This window comes from Plectropomus leopardus, chromosome 18 (genome assembly GCF_026936395.1).
Source record: "Plectropomus leopardus strain MGB_pleo_1.0 chromosome 18, ASM2693639v1, whole genome shotgun sequence".
Classification (NCBI taxonomy): Eukaryota; Metazoa; Chordata; class Actinopteri; order Perciformes; family Serranidae; genus Plectropomus; species Plectropomus leopardus.
The window spans coordinates 15,653,133-15,668,872 of record NC_142193.1 but is presented as its reverse complement, the minus strand read 5'-3'; the positions used below and the strand labels follow the sequence as shown (position 1 = coordinate 15,668,872).

General features: G+C 40.7%; 1 protein-coding gene across 1 annotated transcript in view; it reads left to right on the top strand.

Annotated features, from left to right (window-relative positions):
• Window positions 1-15,740, top strand: part of kcnt2b (potassium sodium-activated channel subfamily T member 2b) — a 55,175-nt gene that overhangs the window by 18,804 nt on the left and 20,631 nt on the right. The window contains exons 6-14 of the mRNA XM_042504618.2: window positions 349-408; window positions 1,136-1,210; window positions 1,384-1,467; window positions 2,634-2,728; window positions 3,428-3,608; window positions 8,097-8,261; window positions 10,350-10,486; window positions 11,016-11,079; window positions 13,627-13,735. Of these exons, the coding sequence (XP_042360552.1) occupies window positions 349-408; window positions 1,136-1,210; window positions 1,384-1,467; window positions 2,634-2,728; window positions 3,428-3,608; window positions 8,097-8,261; window positions 10,350-10,486; window positions 11,016-11,079; window positions 13,627-13,735 (970 nt within the window). The remainder of the gene's footprint in view (window positions 1-348; window positions 409-1,135; window positions 1,211-1,383; window positions 1,468-2,633; window positions 2,729-3,427; window positions 3,609-8,096; window positions 8,262-10,349; window positions 10,487-11,015; window positions 11,080-13,626; window positions 13,736-15,740) is intronic.

Sequence of the window (15,740 nt, the reverse complement as noted above, 5' to 3'; positions counted from 1 at the left end):
ACACACAGGTGCTCCTCGGAAACTGTGTTTCTTTATCAGCAATTCACATCACATGACTTCAGGGCATGTTTATGTTAAATCAGACAATTTTACGTTACACATAATTTGCACTTACGGTATGATTCCACGCGCATATATGTACACAATCAGACACCAGACCGTCTCTTGCTTCACTGAAATCAGTTCCCTCTGAAACTCAATCATCAGCACGCCTACTGATTCCACCCACGCTCTCCGCTTCCATCTCTGCGACTCCTAATTTCTCTCTGCTCTGGTCTCTCTCTGACTCCTCTCTGTGTCTGCTCTCCCTCTGTGTCTGCATCTCTCAATTTCTCTCTCATTTTGCAGGTGCTCGTGGCTTTCATCAGCTTCTCAGAAACTATGTTGCTCGTGTACCTCAGCTACAAGGTGAGTTACTCAAAGCGCCCTGCTCTAACAGCTAATCTGAAGCCCTTTGTGATGTCTTTGGCTATGATTTGTACACGCAATATGCTTCAAAGCGTCCACTTTGCACTCCTCCTGTGCATTCACTCAACTAAACTGAAGTTTTCCCTCTCTCCTCTGAGGCTCCTCCTTTGCTCTTGCGTTTGGAAAGCCTGTCGGCAGGCCTTGAGGCTTCTTGAGCATCACCCTGTTATTGGCACATCAGAAAAACATTAGGGGACGCCCCCGTGTTGCTGCAGTGGGGGGCCGATCAATCAACGGGTTGCCCTGCTTTTGATGTACCTGACACTATAAGCCTATAAAGGGCTCACTCTGCAGATTACTCTGGAGGCTAGAGGCCTTAGCATTTAGAGTTGACTGATTCCTGTGGACATGCCCCTGTGCCTGTCCACCTACACTAGTCAGATTCAGGTCAGCCTTATGCAGGTGGCAGACACATAAAAACAGCCACAGCTGACTACTTAATTGCACGGCAAAGCTTCGAAGAAACTTAGTAACGCCGCTTCTCCTCTCAAGGGGCTGCACAAGGGGCTGAATAGCCCTTTATACATCCCAATCAACTCTATAGTGCAAAAGCCGGTCAATTTTTTCCTCTTCCACTCTCTGCGATCGGGGCCTGTTATGCGGTAATTCCCAAAGGTCGCCATGACAATGGAGTTTCCTGACCCCTGTGTGTGGTTTGTGTTTCCAGGGCAACGTTTGGGAGCAGGTATTACGTGTCCCCTTCATTCTGGAGATGATCAGCGCTGTTCCCTTCATGATCACTGTGAGTGGAAGGCAGCACGCCACCTGTTTTTAAAAGCTGCTACTGTAATACAGAAATGACATCACGACAGGCAAACCCGAGAGATCCTGTGACTGTGTACAACATATGAAAAAAAGAAAAGAAAAAAACGTGATGAGGCAGCCAAACAGACTGACGCTTTCTCTTCTTGATAGGTGATTTTGCCCTCCTTCAGAAATCTCTTCATCCCTGTATTTCTCAATTGCTGGCTGGCCAAACACGCTTTGGAGAACATGATAGTGAGTGAAATGCAATCTCCCTATCCAATTTTTTCATTACTTTCATCTCAGCATCTCTGTTATGTGTTATTTTGTTGGCATGCTATTGCCCCTCTCTGTCTGTGCCATTTCAGCTCACCAACTCTCACTGCCACCAAGGTAAATCAGTCACAAAACGTATCAACTTTCCTCCTTGGAGCTTTTCACATTCCCTGCCTCCGTCTGTCCTTTGACATCCACGCTTGCCTCACATTTTTTAATAAGCTGTCTCTGTCTCAGCTCCATATATCCCAACACTTTCATTTTTATCTCCTTATTTAGTGCTTTTCTATATTTCATCCATTTTTTTTGTCTTTTTCTTACTTTCCCTTAACTACATTTTATTCTCTTTTCACACTTTAACAATGCAGCCATTGTGGTTTCCACACATTTAAGGGATAGTTTGGGTTTTTTTTAAAGTGGGGTTGTGTGGGGTACTTGTCCATAATAAGTGAATTACAGTAGATCAGTATGCCCCCAGTTTGAAGAAGCAGGCTGTAGTCCAACACAAAAGCTACGCAATGTACTGCTGTAGACTGGGGTACCAACAACACGTCTTTTAGCCACCTAAAAAGCCAATATCATTTTAAGTGTTCACTATAGTGCGAGTATTTTTATTGATCTGACAGGAAGTCATTAGATAATGAGAAAACACTTGGGGGCCAGATGCTTCTTGCATTATATGAGATACTACAAAAAATATTCACACACAAATGGACATGCCTGATCCAAACTAAAAAGTCCCACAGTAACACAAGCAAATAACTGAATAAGGCAGCAATAGATCTGCAGCTTAAATCAGTGTTTTCCTTAATGGAGTCTGGCTTTGAAAGAAACAATATAACAGCATCATTACCCAGTTGATATCCTTGTTTGATTATCACGTTAAAACAGGAAAAATGCTCTATTATTTGAAGGGGACACTATAAGTATCGATTTTTTCATGGTGGCTAAAATACATTTTGTTGCTGACCTCCATCCACAGCAGTATATTGGTTTCCTTACTTGTCAGACTCCAGCCTGCTTCTCCAAACTGACTGAATGACATCTACTGTAAAATAATGTCTATGCATAAGCACCACATACAACTCCACTTTAAAAAATCTGAACTATCCCTTTATCTCACATCAGTGTCTGTCTCTCTGCAGAATGATCTCCACAGGGCGATCCAGCGGACACACTCAGCCATGTTTAACCAGGTGGTGATACTCATCAGCACGCTGGTCTGCCTCATGTTTACATGGTGGGTACCCTCGCAGCTGACACAGAGTACAAAGGGGGTCAACCAAGACAGAAAAAAGGGAAAAGAGAGACATTAAATTGAGGTTTGACAAAAGAAAAATGTGTCCAAAGTGTGGACAGGGTGAGTAAAGGAACAGAGAGATGGTGAGATGGACATGAGAAGCAAAAGACAGTGTGATACATGAATAAAAAAGTTATACATGAGAATAAAAAATGCTGCCCCTCGAGCAAAAAGATAAAAAGACAGAGAGCAGAGAGGTAATTGGTGACTGTGAGAGTGAGATAGTGCTCTGAAATGACAACTGGCGATTTCTTCGGTGCAGTGGAGGATGTGTCAGCTCGCTCTCACTGCGTATCTGGTGTGAAAGCCTGTACTAATCCAGAAGATCCTACACACAGCATGAATTAAGCTCTCTGACCGTTTCAGGGTTGACATTTGCCTGTTGACTCATCTATCCCTTCAAAAACACAATAATACGCGCAGCTTGCACTCGCACACCTATATACAGAAACATACAGTGTCCTACAAAAGCGCTCAAGCATGCATTCACCCCCATCTCCACAGTCACACGTACACACGCAGGCAGGAACCACAGCTCTACATGTATAATGGCTCCCACAAGCATGTATACTTCACTCAAAGATGCTCACTCGCTTTTCTTACTCTCTCCATCTTTCCCACCCTGCCGACTTCCATCAGCATCTGCGGCATCCAACACCTCGAACGAGCAGGTAACAACCTGACCCTGTTCGACTCGCTCTACTTCTGCGTAGTCACCTTCTCTACGGTGGGTTTCGGAGATGTCACCCCCCAAATCTGGCCCTCGCAGCTCTTGGTGGTGATCATGATTTTTGTGGCACTCATCGTACTTCCCATCCAGGTAAGAGACAATGGTGATAACCTTAATACAATCATGGATGGATTACTGATTACTCTAATTCAACTAATTCAAACCAAACTATAAAAGAAAAATGAGCACTTGATAATATTGCGTGATAAGAACTACCTACATTGACGGAAACCATCTTTGAAAAAATTTCTTCTTTGAGTTTTTAATTTGGCCCATGTCGCATCTGCCGACAGGAAGTGGGGTTTATGACCTATTCTGCAGCCAGCCACCAGAGGGCATTTGAGATGTTTTGGCTTCACTTTTGGGGAGCTGTCATGTCATCCACCTTTATTGTACAGTCCATGAACGGGCCTACTGGGCACAGGCCCAGGGGCCAAAAGTGTCAGGGCCCCCCATGGCTATAACCTACAAAATGTCACTAAAATTAACATGTACTGACCAGTAAGAGACTCAAAATGACTACAAAGAGATAAAAAGAAACTGCAAAGAGACACAAGAGGACAACAAAAAGGGACAAAATAACTACAAAGAATCACAAAATGCCATAACCAACATAAAACTACCTCAAAGAGACACAAACGACGACACAGAGACGCAACATGAGACCCAAAAGCCCTAAAAGATCCATAATGTCTACAAAGAAAAACAAAAAAACGAAAAAAAAAAAGAGGCAAAACCATTATCAAGTCTGTGTGTTTTGCTTCTGGGTAGGAGAGGTGGTGGGGCATATCTGTGCCCAGGGGCCCACTCTCTCATAATCCACCCATGTATACAATCTCAAACAGTAGATTAAAAAAAAGTGATGTGATTGGTACTAAAGTTTTAATGTAATCCAATTCAACAAACAAGATATGACTTTATAACAGAAGGCTTTGAAGGTAAGTTTTAAAACCTTTATTGATTCGATGAGTCGAGGAGGCCTGAAGGCAAAAACCCATCTCACCCGTCTCATATTTTATTTTCAATTTGACATTTGTAGCAGCCGACAGGGCTCTGCCAGGCTGTCCTCCAGATGATACAAAGGTAGAAAAATCTCAAATGGACTGAGCACAGACGTGCCTTAAAAGTGATCAGAAAATCTTAAAATCACTCCTTAAAGTAACAGATGGGCTAGGTTTGCAATCCTCAAAAGCCAAATTGTTTTCTTTAGTAAGCTCATTACAGTAAAGTTGCTCTGTTAAGATCAAATATTCTTGTTCCCCCCCATGCACAATATGACTCATTGCATCCTACGTAGATTTGCAACACTATTTTTACTCAGAGAACAGCAGCAGTGTCTTCCTTACTCACTCAATTCCCCAAATCCCTCTCCTGTCATTTAGCCACTCCACAGAGGGAACTTCATGACAGAGAGAACTACAGGAAGCATTTGCACACTGTTTGTGCCGGGACCGATAAAAACCTTGACAAGCAGGTGCATTGTGGCAAAATGGTTGTTCATTCCTCTTTCTTGTGTAAACCTTTTTTCCCCGAGGTAGCTGGCGTACCTGTGTGCATCCCTAGAGATATAAAAGTGCTAATAGGATGAATTTCCTGCATGTGTGTCTACACTCAGATGAGGGCCTCACCAGGCAGGAAATCACATTCACACACTAATAATGAACAAATTCACAAATGATTTACTTTACCGGCATTCTTGTTTTGTTGCAAACTGGATTTCTTTTGTGATGACGCAACACGTTTTTGGTGGCTTTTCTTTTTTTGTCACATGAGCAGTAGGTGTAGGGCTGCATCCTACGCATGCATTATGGCTCCTGAACACGCTCTCAGTGTTTTTGTTTTTCTCATCCCCGGGTGGTAGCAAATATTGTCCCAAAAAAACCTCCACAAAACAAAAGAGCATGAAGATACTTTTGCTTAACTTGCACAAGCCGACTCATAAAGAAATGGCGATCTGCGCATCAACAACATGGATGCCAAGCCATCCTACCCACTCTCTCTCCCCATCTTTCATCCATAAATACCCCTTGACATTTAGAAACTGGCCCCCCTAAGCCCCAAACCCCACCCTGTGTGTGTGTGTGTGTGTGTGTGTGTGTGTGTGTCTGACTCTGAGTCCTGCCATGACCGGTCTCCAGGCTGCATCGGGGAGCCTCCGAGCACATCAGGATTCAGCTACTGTCTTTCTCTTATTGCTGCCTCTGTTAGTTTTCCTGTACCTGTCCAAAACACACCGCATGAAATGTACCTCTTGACAAGTCATTTGTTCTCATATTTTAGCCTTTAAAGAATATTGATTTGGAAATAAGCCAAAAAGCCTAAAACATTTAGATAATTTCTCTTGTTTACAATTTAGTTTCACCAGTTTGGAGACTTTCCCTTGAAATAAATCACTGTACTCTAATAGAGAGGCTTGATTGTTATTACTGCATGTCTGCCACAGTCTGTGCCATCCAGAACTGGCTGCACACAAATAATGGCTGAAAAAACACTAGTGTCATATGGATGTGTGTGGCCCTGATGGTGTTTTCCACCTCTAACGAGATGACATTATCTCAGCTCAGAATCAATTAGATATATTCGGGGCAAAACGATCACTTCCTGGAGAAAACCTGCACACAAATGAACTCAGTCTATCAATTTGTGTTGACGTGTCTGAGGTGAATGTTTCGAAAGATTATCTGCCGTTCATTAGGATTGTTTCTGCTCAAGAGCTGAGGACCTCCATTACAACTGGCAGAGGGTTCAATATCAGCTCGTCACCTCTTTAGTTTCGACTTCATGTCACTTAATAACAAGAAGTTTCTTGACAGGTGTACACAGAGCTGCATTAAAGGAATGCTTCACCTGCAAAATGACCATTTGTGTGTCAGTTACCCATCACGTGGTACTTTGAAGTCATGCACACCACCTGATTCTTCTTGCAAGCCTTCAGGGTGAATGAAAAATCCAAAAAAAGCAGAACATTCTTGATAAATGGAAGCAATCAGTGTCCGCATTTAACAACAGCAAAACAATATAAAAAATATTTTACACAAATTCACACACAACTCATGTGGTGTAATCCAAGTCTCATATATCAAGCCATAATCTTAGTTCTTTCTTAACATTCACTAAAACACTGTAATTTATAACATGTCTGTGAAACCAGCCTCACCATGCTTGAGCTCAAGCACTCTTAAGAAACACTACTTGTAGGTGTAAGTATTTCTATATTGCAACGCTTTAGCGTATGTATGTATTTGGGAGTTGCTGAGCATACGACTGGATAAATGAAACCTTGATTATACTGTAGGAGTTATGTAAGACTTTGTAAACAGATGTTTGGATATAGGTTTGCTGTTCTTAAATGTGGACCCTGATTTCATCAATTCATGAAGAAGGTTGGCCATTTTTTAAGCATTGTTCACCAGGGAGGCATGCAATAAGTCTTCAACCCTTAAAAAATGTTTTGGGTGACAAAAAAAGGGAATAAAACTTAAAACTTAGAACAAAAACTGATAACATTTTGAGCCATTTTGCCAACAAAAAGGGACAAAACAGTAAGCACAGAGATGGTAAAAATTGACCATTTAGGTAGGCTTGGCGCCATTCTGTCAGAAAATCAATCACTTTCTTTCCGTCTTGATTTAAACACATTTTTCCCTCTGTGTTAACCTACTATAAGAGAGAGTGTGTCAATGGCCAATGCCAATTGACACCAATAATGCAAAACAGCGGACATCCAGCTCCTCTGTTCACTCAACTCTAGAACATGTCAGCTTGAGTCTCTTACTCTCACACCTGTCCCCGTTACTCTTACTCTCAGTTGAAGCTTAGGGGACATTAAACAGCAAAGGTTTAAAGGTCATGAAAATATATTAAAAATAGTTCAAGTGCTATTAATGATAAAAAGAATAATTAATGTATGTAATGATACAAATAACTGAGATGAAGATACAATGTGCAAATATTCCGACAACAATGTTCATCTTTCCACAGTATCCTGAAACACATAAATTAGTACAGACTTAATTCACTAAAATAACATAAAAATATGTGTCAGTAACAATGGTTACACTATGCTAAGCGAACCAGATGCTGAATGTAGCTCCATACTTACTGCACAGACATGATGGTGGCACCAATCTTACTCTGTTGTTTAATCAATAGCTTCTAGGTCTTTCTGTAAATGTATTAATGCATTTTTAGGACTGTTGCAGTTGAACATTGTGTACTGCAAACTACGGTGATCACCAACTTTCTTGCATCTCTTTGTCTTTAAAATTTTACCACCCTGGACCCACCTGGTCCTCCACACACACACACACACAATCTGTGTAATTTGCTCAGGCTTATTGTTATTACCATATCCAACCTTCTTCTATTATTGTCTGCCATCATGTTCCATTCATCGACCATCCTGAATCACATGTCCACTTTCCTTAACTCCCCAAACACTCTCCTTAATCAGACGGAAACTCGGCTCAGTGCAAAGCATTGTTTTCCTGTCTTATGCCACCTGGCTCCTCCCTGTAGTCCAGCTAACTTAATCCAGTTTCCATCTGTTGAATGTGATGGATGTCACCCTGAATGTAGTTCGAGCAGCTGGCCTTTCTGTGGATGGAGCGGCAGAAGTCCGGGGGGAACTACAGTCGCTACAGGGCACAGACGGAGAAACACGTGGTGCTGTGTGTCAGCTGTCTTAAGATCGATCTCCTCATGGATTTCCTCAATGAGTTCTTCGCTCACCCCAGACTACAGGTCTGTCTAATGGTTTTAAGTAAAAAGAGGGTGGGGAGGGCCTTGTGTTTGTTTACATTTGTTGTCTGTAATCCTCTTCAGGAGCCCGAACAGCTGAGGTTAAAGCAGAGGATTAATTCAGTACAAGCAAGACTCATACTGCTGTCTTATTCATGGTGGAGCAGATGTGTGTGTGTTTGCTTTCAGCTGCCTCCATGTGTGCATCTCTCTTTGTTCAATAATAGTGTGTGATGTGGTCCTCTCCACTTCAAAGGACTCGTGTATAGGGCTATAGTGTCTAGTTATGAGGAGAAGCAGGTTCAGGTAATGGTTAAAGCTCAAGTCTGCCACCACTCAAAAATGTGTTTGCATATTGTTACTTCACTTGACCTCCACTGTGCACACATGGTGAATGTGCAGAGAACACCAGAAGACTGCTTTCATTTTAATTTGTTGAAATCTCAGTTAAAAGGGACAGTTCACCCACAAATCCAAAAATACATATTTTTTGCTCTTACCTGTAGTGTTTTTTTTCCAGTCCAGTCTCTAGGTGTAAGTTGCCAAGTGTCTGAGATATCAGTTGTAGTGATGTCTTTCTTCTCTACTATTCAATGGGACAAGATAGTACTCTGCTTGAAACACAATAGCAATGTGTCTTTAAAGAAATAATGACCTGGTTACTCAAGATAATCTACAGACCTTGTTGTGAGGAGTTTCATGTAGGAAATATTTTGTTTTATACCAAACAATACAAGCCAAACATATCACTGTGCTGCACTCAAAAGGAAGTGTGCATCAAGATAATATCGGCATGTCATCGATATCAGCAGATATCAGCTTTCAAATGACATCGGTATCAATCAACATGCTGATTCCTGCCAATATTCCAAACCAATACTTTATTTTTATTGACAAGATGTACATGTACAAAACATCAACCCTAAGTTGAAGCATTTTTCCTATTTTGACTAAATATGACATATATTGAAAAGCACTGTATTTTATGTGGTGGTGGGCCATCACGATAACAGAATGCATAATATGATGTTAATTCTACCACAAAAGAGACATGATGATCACTAAAATTTGGTGGGGAAAAAAACTGGATAAATTGATATTGGTCATCAGCCAAATGAGTTCTTACATATCATATAAGCATATATCTGCAAAAAATCCAATATCGTGTATCCTTGGACAGTGCAAGATGAAAACTTTAATGGCATCCTTGTTGGAAGGTGTAACATTAGCGATCTCAGTGGTGCTATAGTGGATGCAATCTCGACTCTGTGTGGTGATAGTCAGTGGGTGTAATTCGGTAGAGAGAGATTGGATTATCTTGAGTAACCGCATCATGATTTCTGGAAAGAGACATTGCTGTGGAGTTTTTCAAATGTATTTTTTTATCTGCTTTGAACACCACAAGCCGAGTGCTGTCGAGTTCTATTATATTGGAGAGAAGGCGGACGTCTCTGCGGCCGATATCTCTGCAACTAACACCAAAACAATCTAGATAAATAAACAGCACTACAGGTAAGAGGAAAAATATAGGGGTGCCCAGTAGCTCATCTGGTAGAGTGGCTGCCACATGTACCAAGATTGTGTCCTTGCTGCAGCGGCTGCAGGTTCAATTCCATCCTTGGCCCTTTGCTGCATGTCAGCCCCTCTCTCTTTCTCCCTTTCACGCTATAGATGTCCTATTTAAAGCCTAAGAAAGCCCAAAAAATATATATTTAAAAAGGAAAATATATTTTACTTTAATTTTGGGTTTGGGATTATTAAATCAGGATTTGTGATAAACAACTAGTTTGGAAGCCAATCATGGTTAAGTATGCAACTTCAAAAAGCATGATGTTGAACTTCCAGCGCATATATACTCAGAACAGACTTATCTCTTTTCTCTTTGCTATCTTCAGCAGTATTCACTCAAGCGTCCCCGTCTCTGCTTTGCCCCCTCTAGTATCTATCTTCAGGCTCATATTCGTTGGCACCCTTTCTATTAAGAGATTGGCAACGAAACAAAAATAATTGAAAACCTGTGACCATGTCTTTTTACAAAACCTTCTGCAGCCACAATACAAATCACATGTGTATATTTGTGTTTGTGTGTAGGACTACTATGTGGTGATCCTTTGCCCAGCAGAGATGGATGTCCAGGTTAGGAGGGTCCTACATGTCCCACTTTGGGCCCAAAGAGTCATCTACCTGCAGGGTTCTGCCCTCAAAGACCAAGACCTGATGAGGGCCAAGTGAGTCTCTGTTAACAAAAACCATCTGATTTTTAGATGTATTTACTTAAATATCTAATTATTATTGTCACAAAGTAATTCAGTCACAATGGAGCTCTGACAAAGCGCAGAATAGGCCCAAGATCTAAAAAGAAAGCTTGAGCTTACAATTAATGCACCTCCAGCCTCAAAGTAACAGCAGTAATTTCAGTTTGAGTCATATTCCTTATTGTTTACCCCCTGGCTTCTGATAATACAGCACCTAAGACTGGCTTTGTTACAGGAAAAGAAAAGGAGCAAAAGCCTGTTTTTCCTTTTTTTAATCTCTGTCTCCTCGCCTCTTAGTATCTCAACCATAAATAGCGTGGGCTTGAAAGACACATTGGTTGTTCTATTGTCCTGCTTTTTTCTCTTTTGTCCTCTTCCCTCAATAACATGACAACACCCTCCTTCCCATGTCTTCTCTCCTCATCGCTCCCGATTCTCTCTCTCTCTCTTTTTATCCATGTCTTTCACTCCCCTGGCCACATACTCTACTAACTGCCTGCAGGATGGATGATGCTGAGGCCTGCTTTATCCTAAGTAACCGGTTTGAAGTGGACCGCATTGCTGCTGTACGTTCCTCACTGCTTCCCCGTTATCGCCATGACTCTTCACACTAAAATACATTTGATTAGTTAAGCTGTAGTTTGTAACTTAAAAAAAAAAACAACTTTTTTTGTGTTTTCGTATTTGCAGAAAATGTCTCTATATTCACACAGACAGGTAATCTCTGCCGACTCTAATACCGTGCCGCGGCTCTAATGGCCTCACCACAAGTGAATGAAAACCAATCGGAATCGAGGAGTCTCTAAGATAGCTGTCAATAATGTCAATCACTGTTTTTGAACTGCGATCAAATGCATTGCCTATTTCTCACCTTAAATGTTTCAGTGTACTGTTTTGCTGTAAAATGAGAAAATTGGTCAAGCTGGTGGGCTGTGCTTCGTACTTTGGACAAACGTTTGCATCATGGCAGCTGGGTAACAAACTTTCTGATTTTACAGCTAAACACTACAGTAAAATATGTTTGTGAAAACATTTAACATGAGAAACAGGCACCGCAGTGACAGAATCTCGGTTTACATTTGATCAGTGCTGCCTAGTTTGACAGTTTGACCGCACTTTAAAAGCATGACTGACATGACTGACGGCTGCGTTAGAGATTTCTCAGCTCTGACTGGTTGTTACTGCCACACGGCCTGATTCTAGCGAATGCCATTATGCTGTGTTCACACTACAAGCAAAAAAAAACAATGGACTATGAGTGATTTTAAATGGCTGATGTTCAGTTAAGGTGCTTTTTTCAAGTAGCAGACACACACAAGCCTGTGACAACTTAACTACATTACTGAGTCCTTGAGCAGCACTTCTTTTATTCTCTCTCATTTTCTTTTTTTTATGATAATGTTTTTGGTGTTTCTGCCTGAGAGAGAAGCGGGTTGACATGCAGCATAGGACCGCAGTTTGAAATTGAACCCAACACTTCAACGACAACACAACAATAATGTTGCTGGTCGTGTTGTTGCGTTGTTGCTGGTGGTGTGAGCGAGGCATTACAAACAGCAGGAAGAGGAGGAGTGACTTTTTTTTTTTTACAAATGATCTGTCTCATTTACTTCTTTTTGAATAAAGTGACAGTTTGAGCAAATATGACACAAATTTATTTTCATAAATGTTCCCTACTGTAGCTCTGAGACTAATTGACTGCAAATAAATCTTAAAATTTAGTTTTTCATAAATAAAAATATAAATGTCTTGTAAATTTCTTTCAATATTTTTATTCTGGAGTGAAGCTGTGTCATAAAAATGCATTCAAGCAGTGGATTTAGATCACTGCATTGGCTGAAGTTTTGTTTTTTTTATGGGTGGTGATTTTTATATTTTTCCACCAAAGCATTAATCTCACAGTAAAATCAACTGAAGTTGAGACTAAAAGACACACAGGCTTGACATTAAAACTGTCTGTTTACAAAGACATATGTGCAAAACAAAATAACTGTGTAAGGTGTTACACAGCACTGACTGACAGTGAGTCGATAACACTGTCTAATCAACACCTCAAGTTTCACGCTGAATGATTTGGCAGCTGAATCGTTACCTCTGTGATCCATCAACATTGTCTCTAATGCCATCATCAGGTCAAAATTTAAATTTGTTCAAAAATCTGCAAACTTTGTACTAAGTGCTATCAAATGATAAACACTGTGAAACATCAGTGTGTTGCTGTTGTTCCTGTGTGCATGAGGAAGTATTCAGGTCCTTTACTTAAGCAAAAGTACTAATACCACACTATAAAAACGCTCTGTTACAAGTAAAAGTTCTGCATTGAAAATGTTACTTCAGTAAATGTAAGTACATTCAGGAACATGTAATTCTAATTATTAAAAGTAAAAATTACTTATGCAGAACATTTTAAATCAATTAAAACAAATGAAAACAGTTAAAAATAATTACAAGGAAAAGCAGCAAGTCTTCATATTTGAGGATGTAAAACCATTACATTTTTTTCATAAAAAATGATTTTAGCAATTATCAAAATAGCTGCTGACTTATCAGCTGGCTAATGGTTTTAGCTATGTTTATATTTTTATATGGTTTGTGTGCAAAAATCCGAATTTGTAAGGTAACTAAATAAAAAAGAAATAGCAGAGGAGTAATCTGTAAATTTACAGTATCTCCCTCTGAATTGCAGTGTCACTGAAATACAAGTAGAAAGTGGCATTACATTAAATTGCTTAATTGCACTCAAGCAAATTTACTTAATTACATTTCACGACTGATGTTAGCATGTAGATGTTAGCTTTTTAGCTTTGGTGGTCCATTGGTGCAGCCTGGCCAGTTTTACGCGTTTCACTCTTTGTGGCCTCGCAAAGTGTTCAGCCCAGCCCTGAATACTCCTTTGTTTCAAAGAAGTCAGAATGGCATTACTCCAAAATGTTGCAAGGCCCACTAGATTGCTCTGTGCAGTCAGCGGTTTAAGAGGATTATTAGAGAGGAGCTATGATCTGATGCTCCTAATGACGGGTTACCTCTCTGTCTCTCTCTTGTGCACTCTTCCTGTCTCTCTCCCTCGTTTTCACTCTATCCATCTCACTCCCCTCCGTCTCCAATTTTCTCAGGATCACCAGACCATCCTCCGAGCCTGGGCTGTGAAAGACTTCGCTCCAAATTGCCCCCTGTACGTCCAGATTCTCAAGCCGGAGAACAAGTTCCACGTCAAATTTGCAGGTGGGCAAAGGAGTGTGAAATCACACTGAGTTGAAGTGTCAGCTCAAGACGTGTGAGTGTATTTTTGTTTGGATGCAGCTACTGTGACACTAAAAAATTTCCTGGCCCAAATTGACAGGTGATTTTGCTCAGTTTGTGACTAGAGCTGTGTGCTGTAACAGATGGGTCATTAGGTAAGCAGTTTCACTCCGCTACTGCAGGGTTGCATTGTGGTGACATCGGATATTGAGCTGTCCTGTCTGCGCTTTATTTTGTCAGGTCCCATTTTCCACCTGAGTTTGTCAGCTTGATTTGTAAGCCTGAAAACTGTCTTTTCTATCAGCATGGCTTCGCAGCAGCACAGCTCTCCTTCCTCCCAGATCTGAAAAAGTGCTGGACAGATTGGCTCGTCTTGGCTGTAAGCCGTCTGAGGGTTTTCTGTGAGTTTTTTCATTGCCTTTTGGAGAGCGTCCCTTCTTCTCCTGCTCAACAGAAAACGCCAGTCAATCATCTGCCGAGTGAACGAAGAGGAACCAAACTCTCTCTCACCCTTTCCTCTCTCTCACACATCTCTGCCTACAGCTCTGAAGAACGTCAAACTCAATTTCTAGCTTGCCGCCCTCATCCCAGCTGTCTCTATCAATGATTAACGTTTTACTTCGCTACCTTGGCAAAGAAAATCCCCTTCTTTTGATGAGTTCTGCTGTTGTGCTAACCTGGCAGACGAGCTCTCCTCGTAGGCAATCCACCCTTGCCCCTCCAGTGCTGTTTAAACACCTGAAAGCCAGACTGAGGTCTTTGCTATTAGTCTGGCAGGCTGGTAGAAAGATGAATTTATGTTCATTTGTGATAACACCCGTTTTCGATATTAAGTGGTTGTCAGTTGGCTCTGTGGGGTGGGAGTCCCACTCCTGTTGTGGGAGTCAGACATCTGTAACATGCATGTTAATTGCTCTGATGTGTTATCTTACATTGACAAAGTGTTTGACATAGTTCAAATATGCTCTTCATGCATTTTACACATTATATTGCAATACATTATATTAACATTATATTGTTTCTTATGGAATAAGCAACAGCTGTGCTCTTGTTAACACAACAGTCATTCAGTGCTAAGTAATAATTTCCCCATAGGACTATCAGTGAAAAGTAAGGTACACGATGCAGAAATTCCCAGGAAGCGTGCCACACTTTGAAACCAATCTGATGGAAGTATAAAGAAATCTGGATACAGCGTTAGAAGCACAACCTAGGGCTGGGCAATATAGCTTTAAAATAATATTGCAATATGTTAAGGCTATTGCTGTTCACAATTTATATGTCAATATTTTCAAATGTCCTTTAAACTAATGTTAACTACTGAAATACAAAATTATTGAACGAACTGCAGTTACAATCAAGTTGAAAAAAGTAGCTACTGTCATATAATAAAGATGAATTCACTACTGTTCTAATAACATTTAATAATATATGATAATAAGGAAGTTAAATGAAGTAATTTCATATTGAAATTTTAAAAAGCATTGTTATAATTAAATAAAACAGAGCTGGACCTATGGTGCTTTTATTTTGAAGGACCTGGCTCGTCTCAGGCCCGGAAGTGTTTTTGCTGTGGACTTGAAGCTTCCGGTAAGCAGTTGGATGTTAAAGTTGACAGTTAAACAGATACCACTTTCACCATGAGGATTCATTCACTGTGAGCGGGTAACAGACTAGCAGCTCTCAGTTTCAAATATTATTAATATTTGCAAGTCACAATGGTGTTCCATGGTCACTAAAAGTGACTAAAAAGTCGTGATCGGTGCTCTGCAGATGCAAACACACGCCTTACCTGCTTACACTACCACCACTACCACTCATTAAATTTGACTTTTACTCTAGTGCCATGTGACACAAACTAACAGCTCTCTGGTTCATATATTAATAGTATTTGCAAATCGCAGTAGCGCTCCATGGTTGCAAAATGTGACTGAATAGTTACATCTGGAGCTCTGCAAAAGCCCTACTTTTTGTGTGTGTGTGTGTG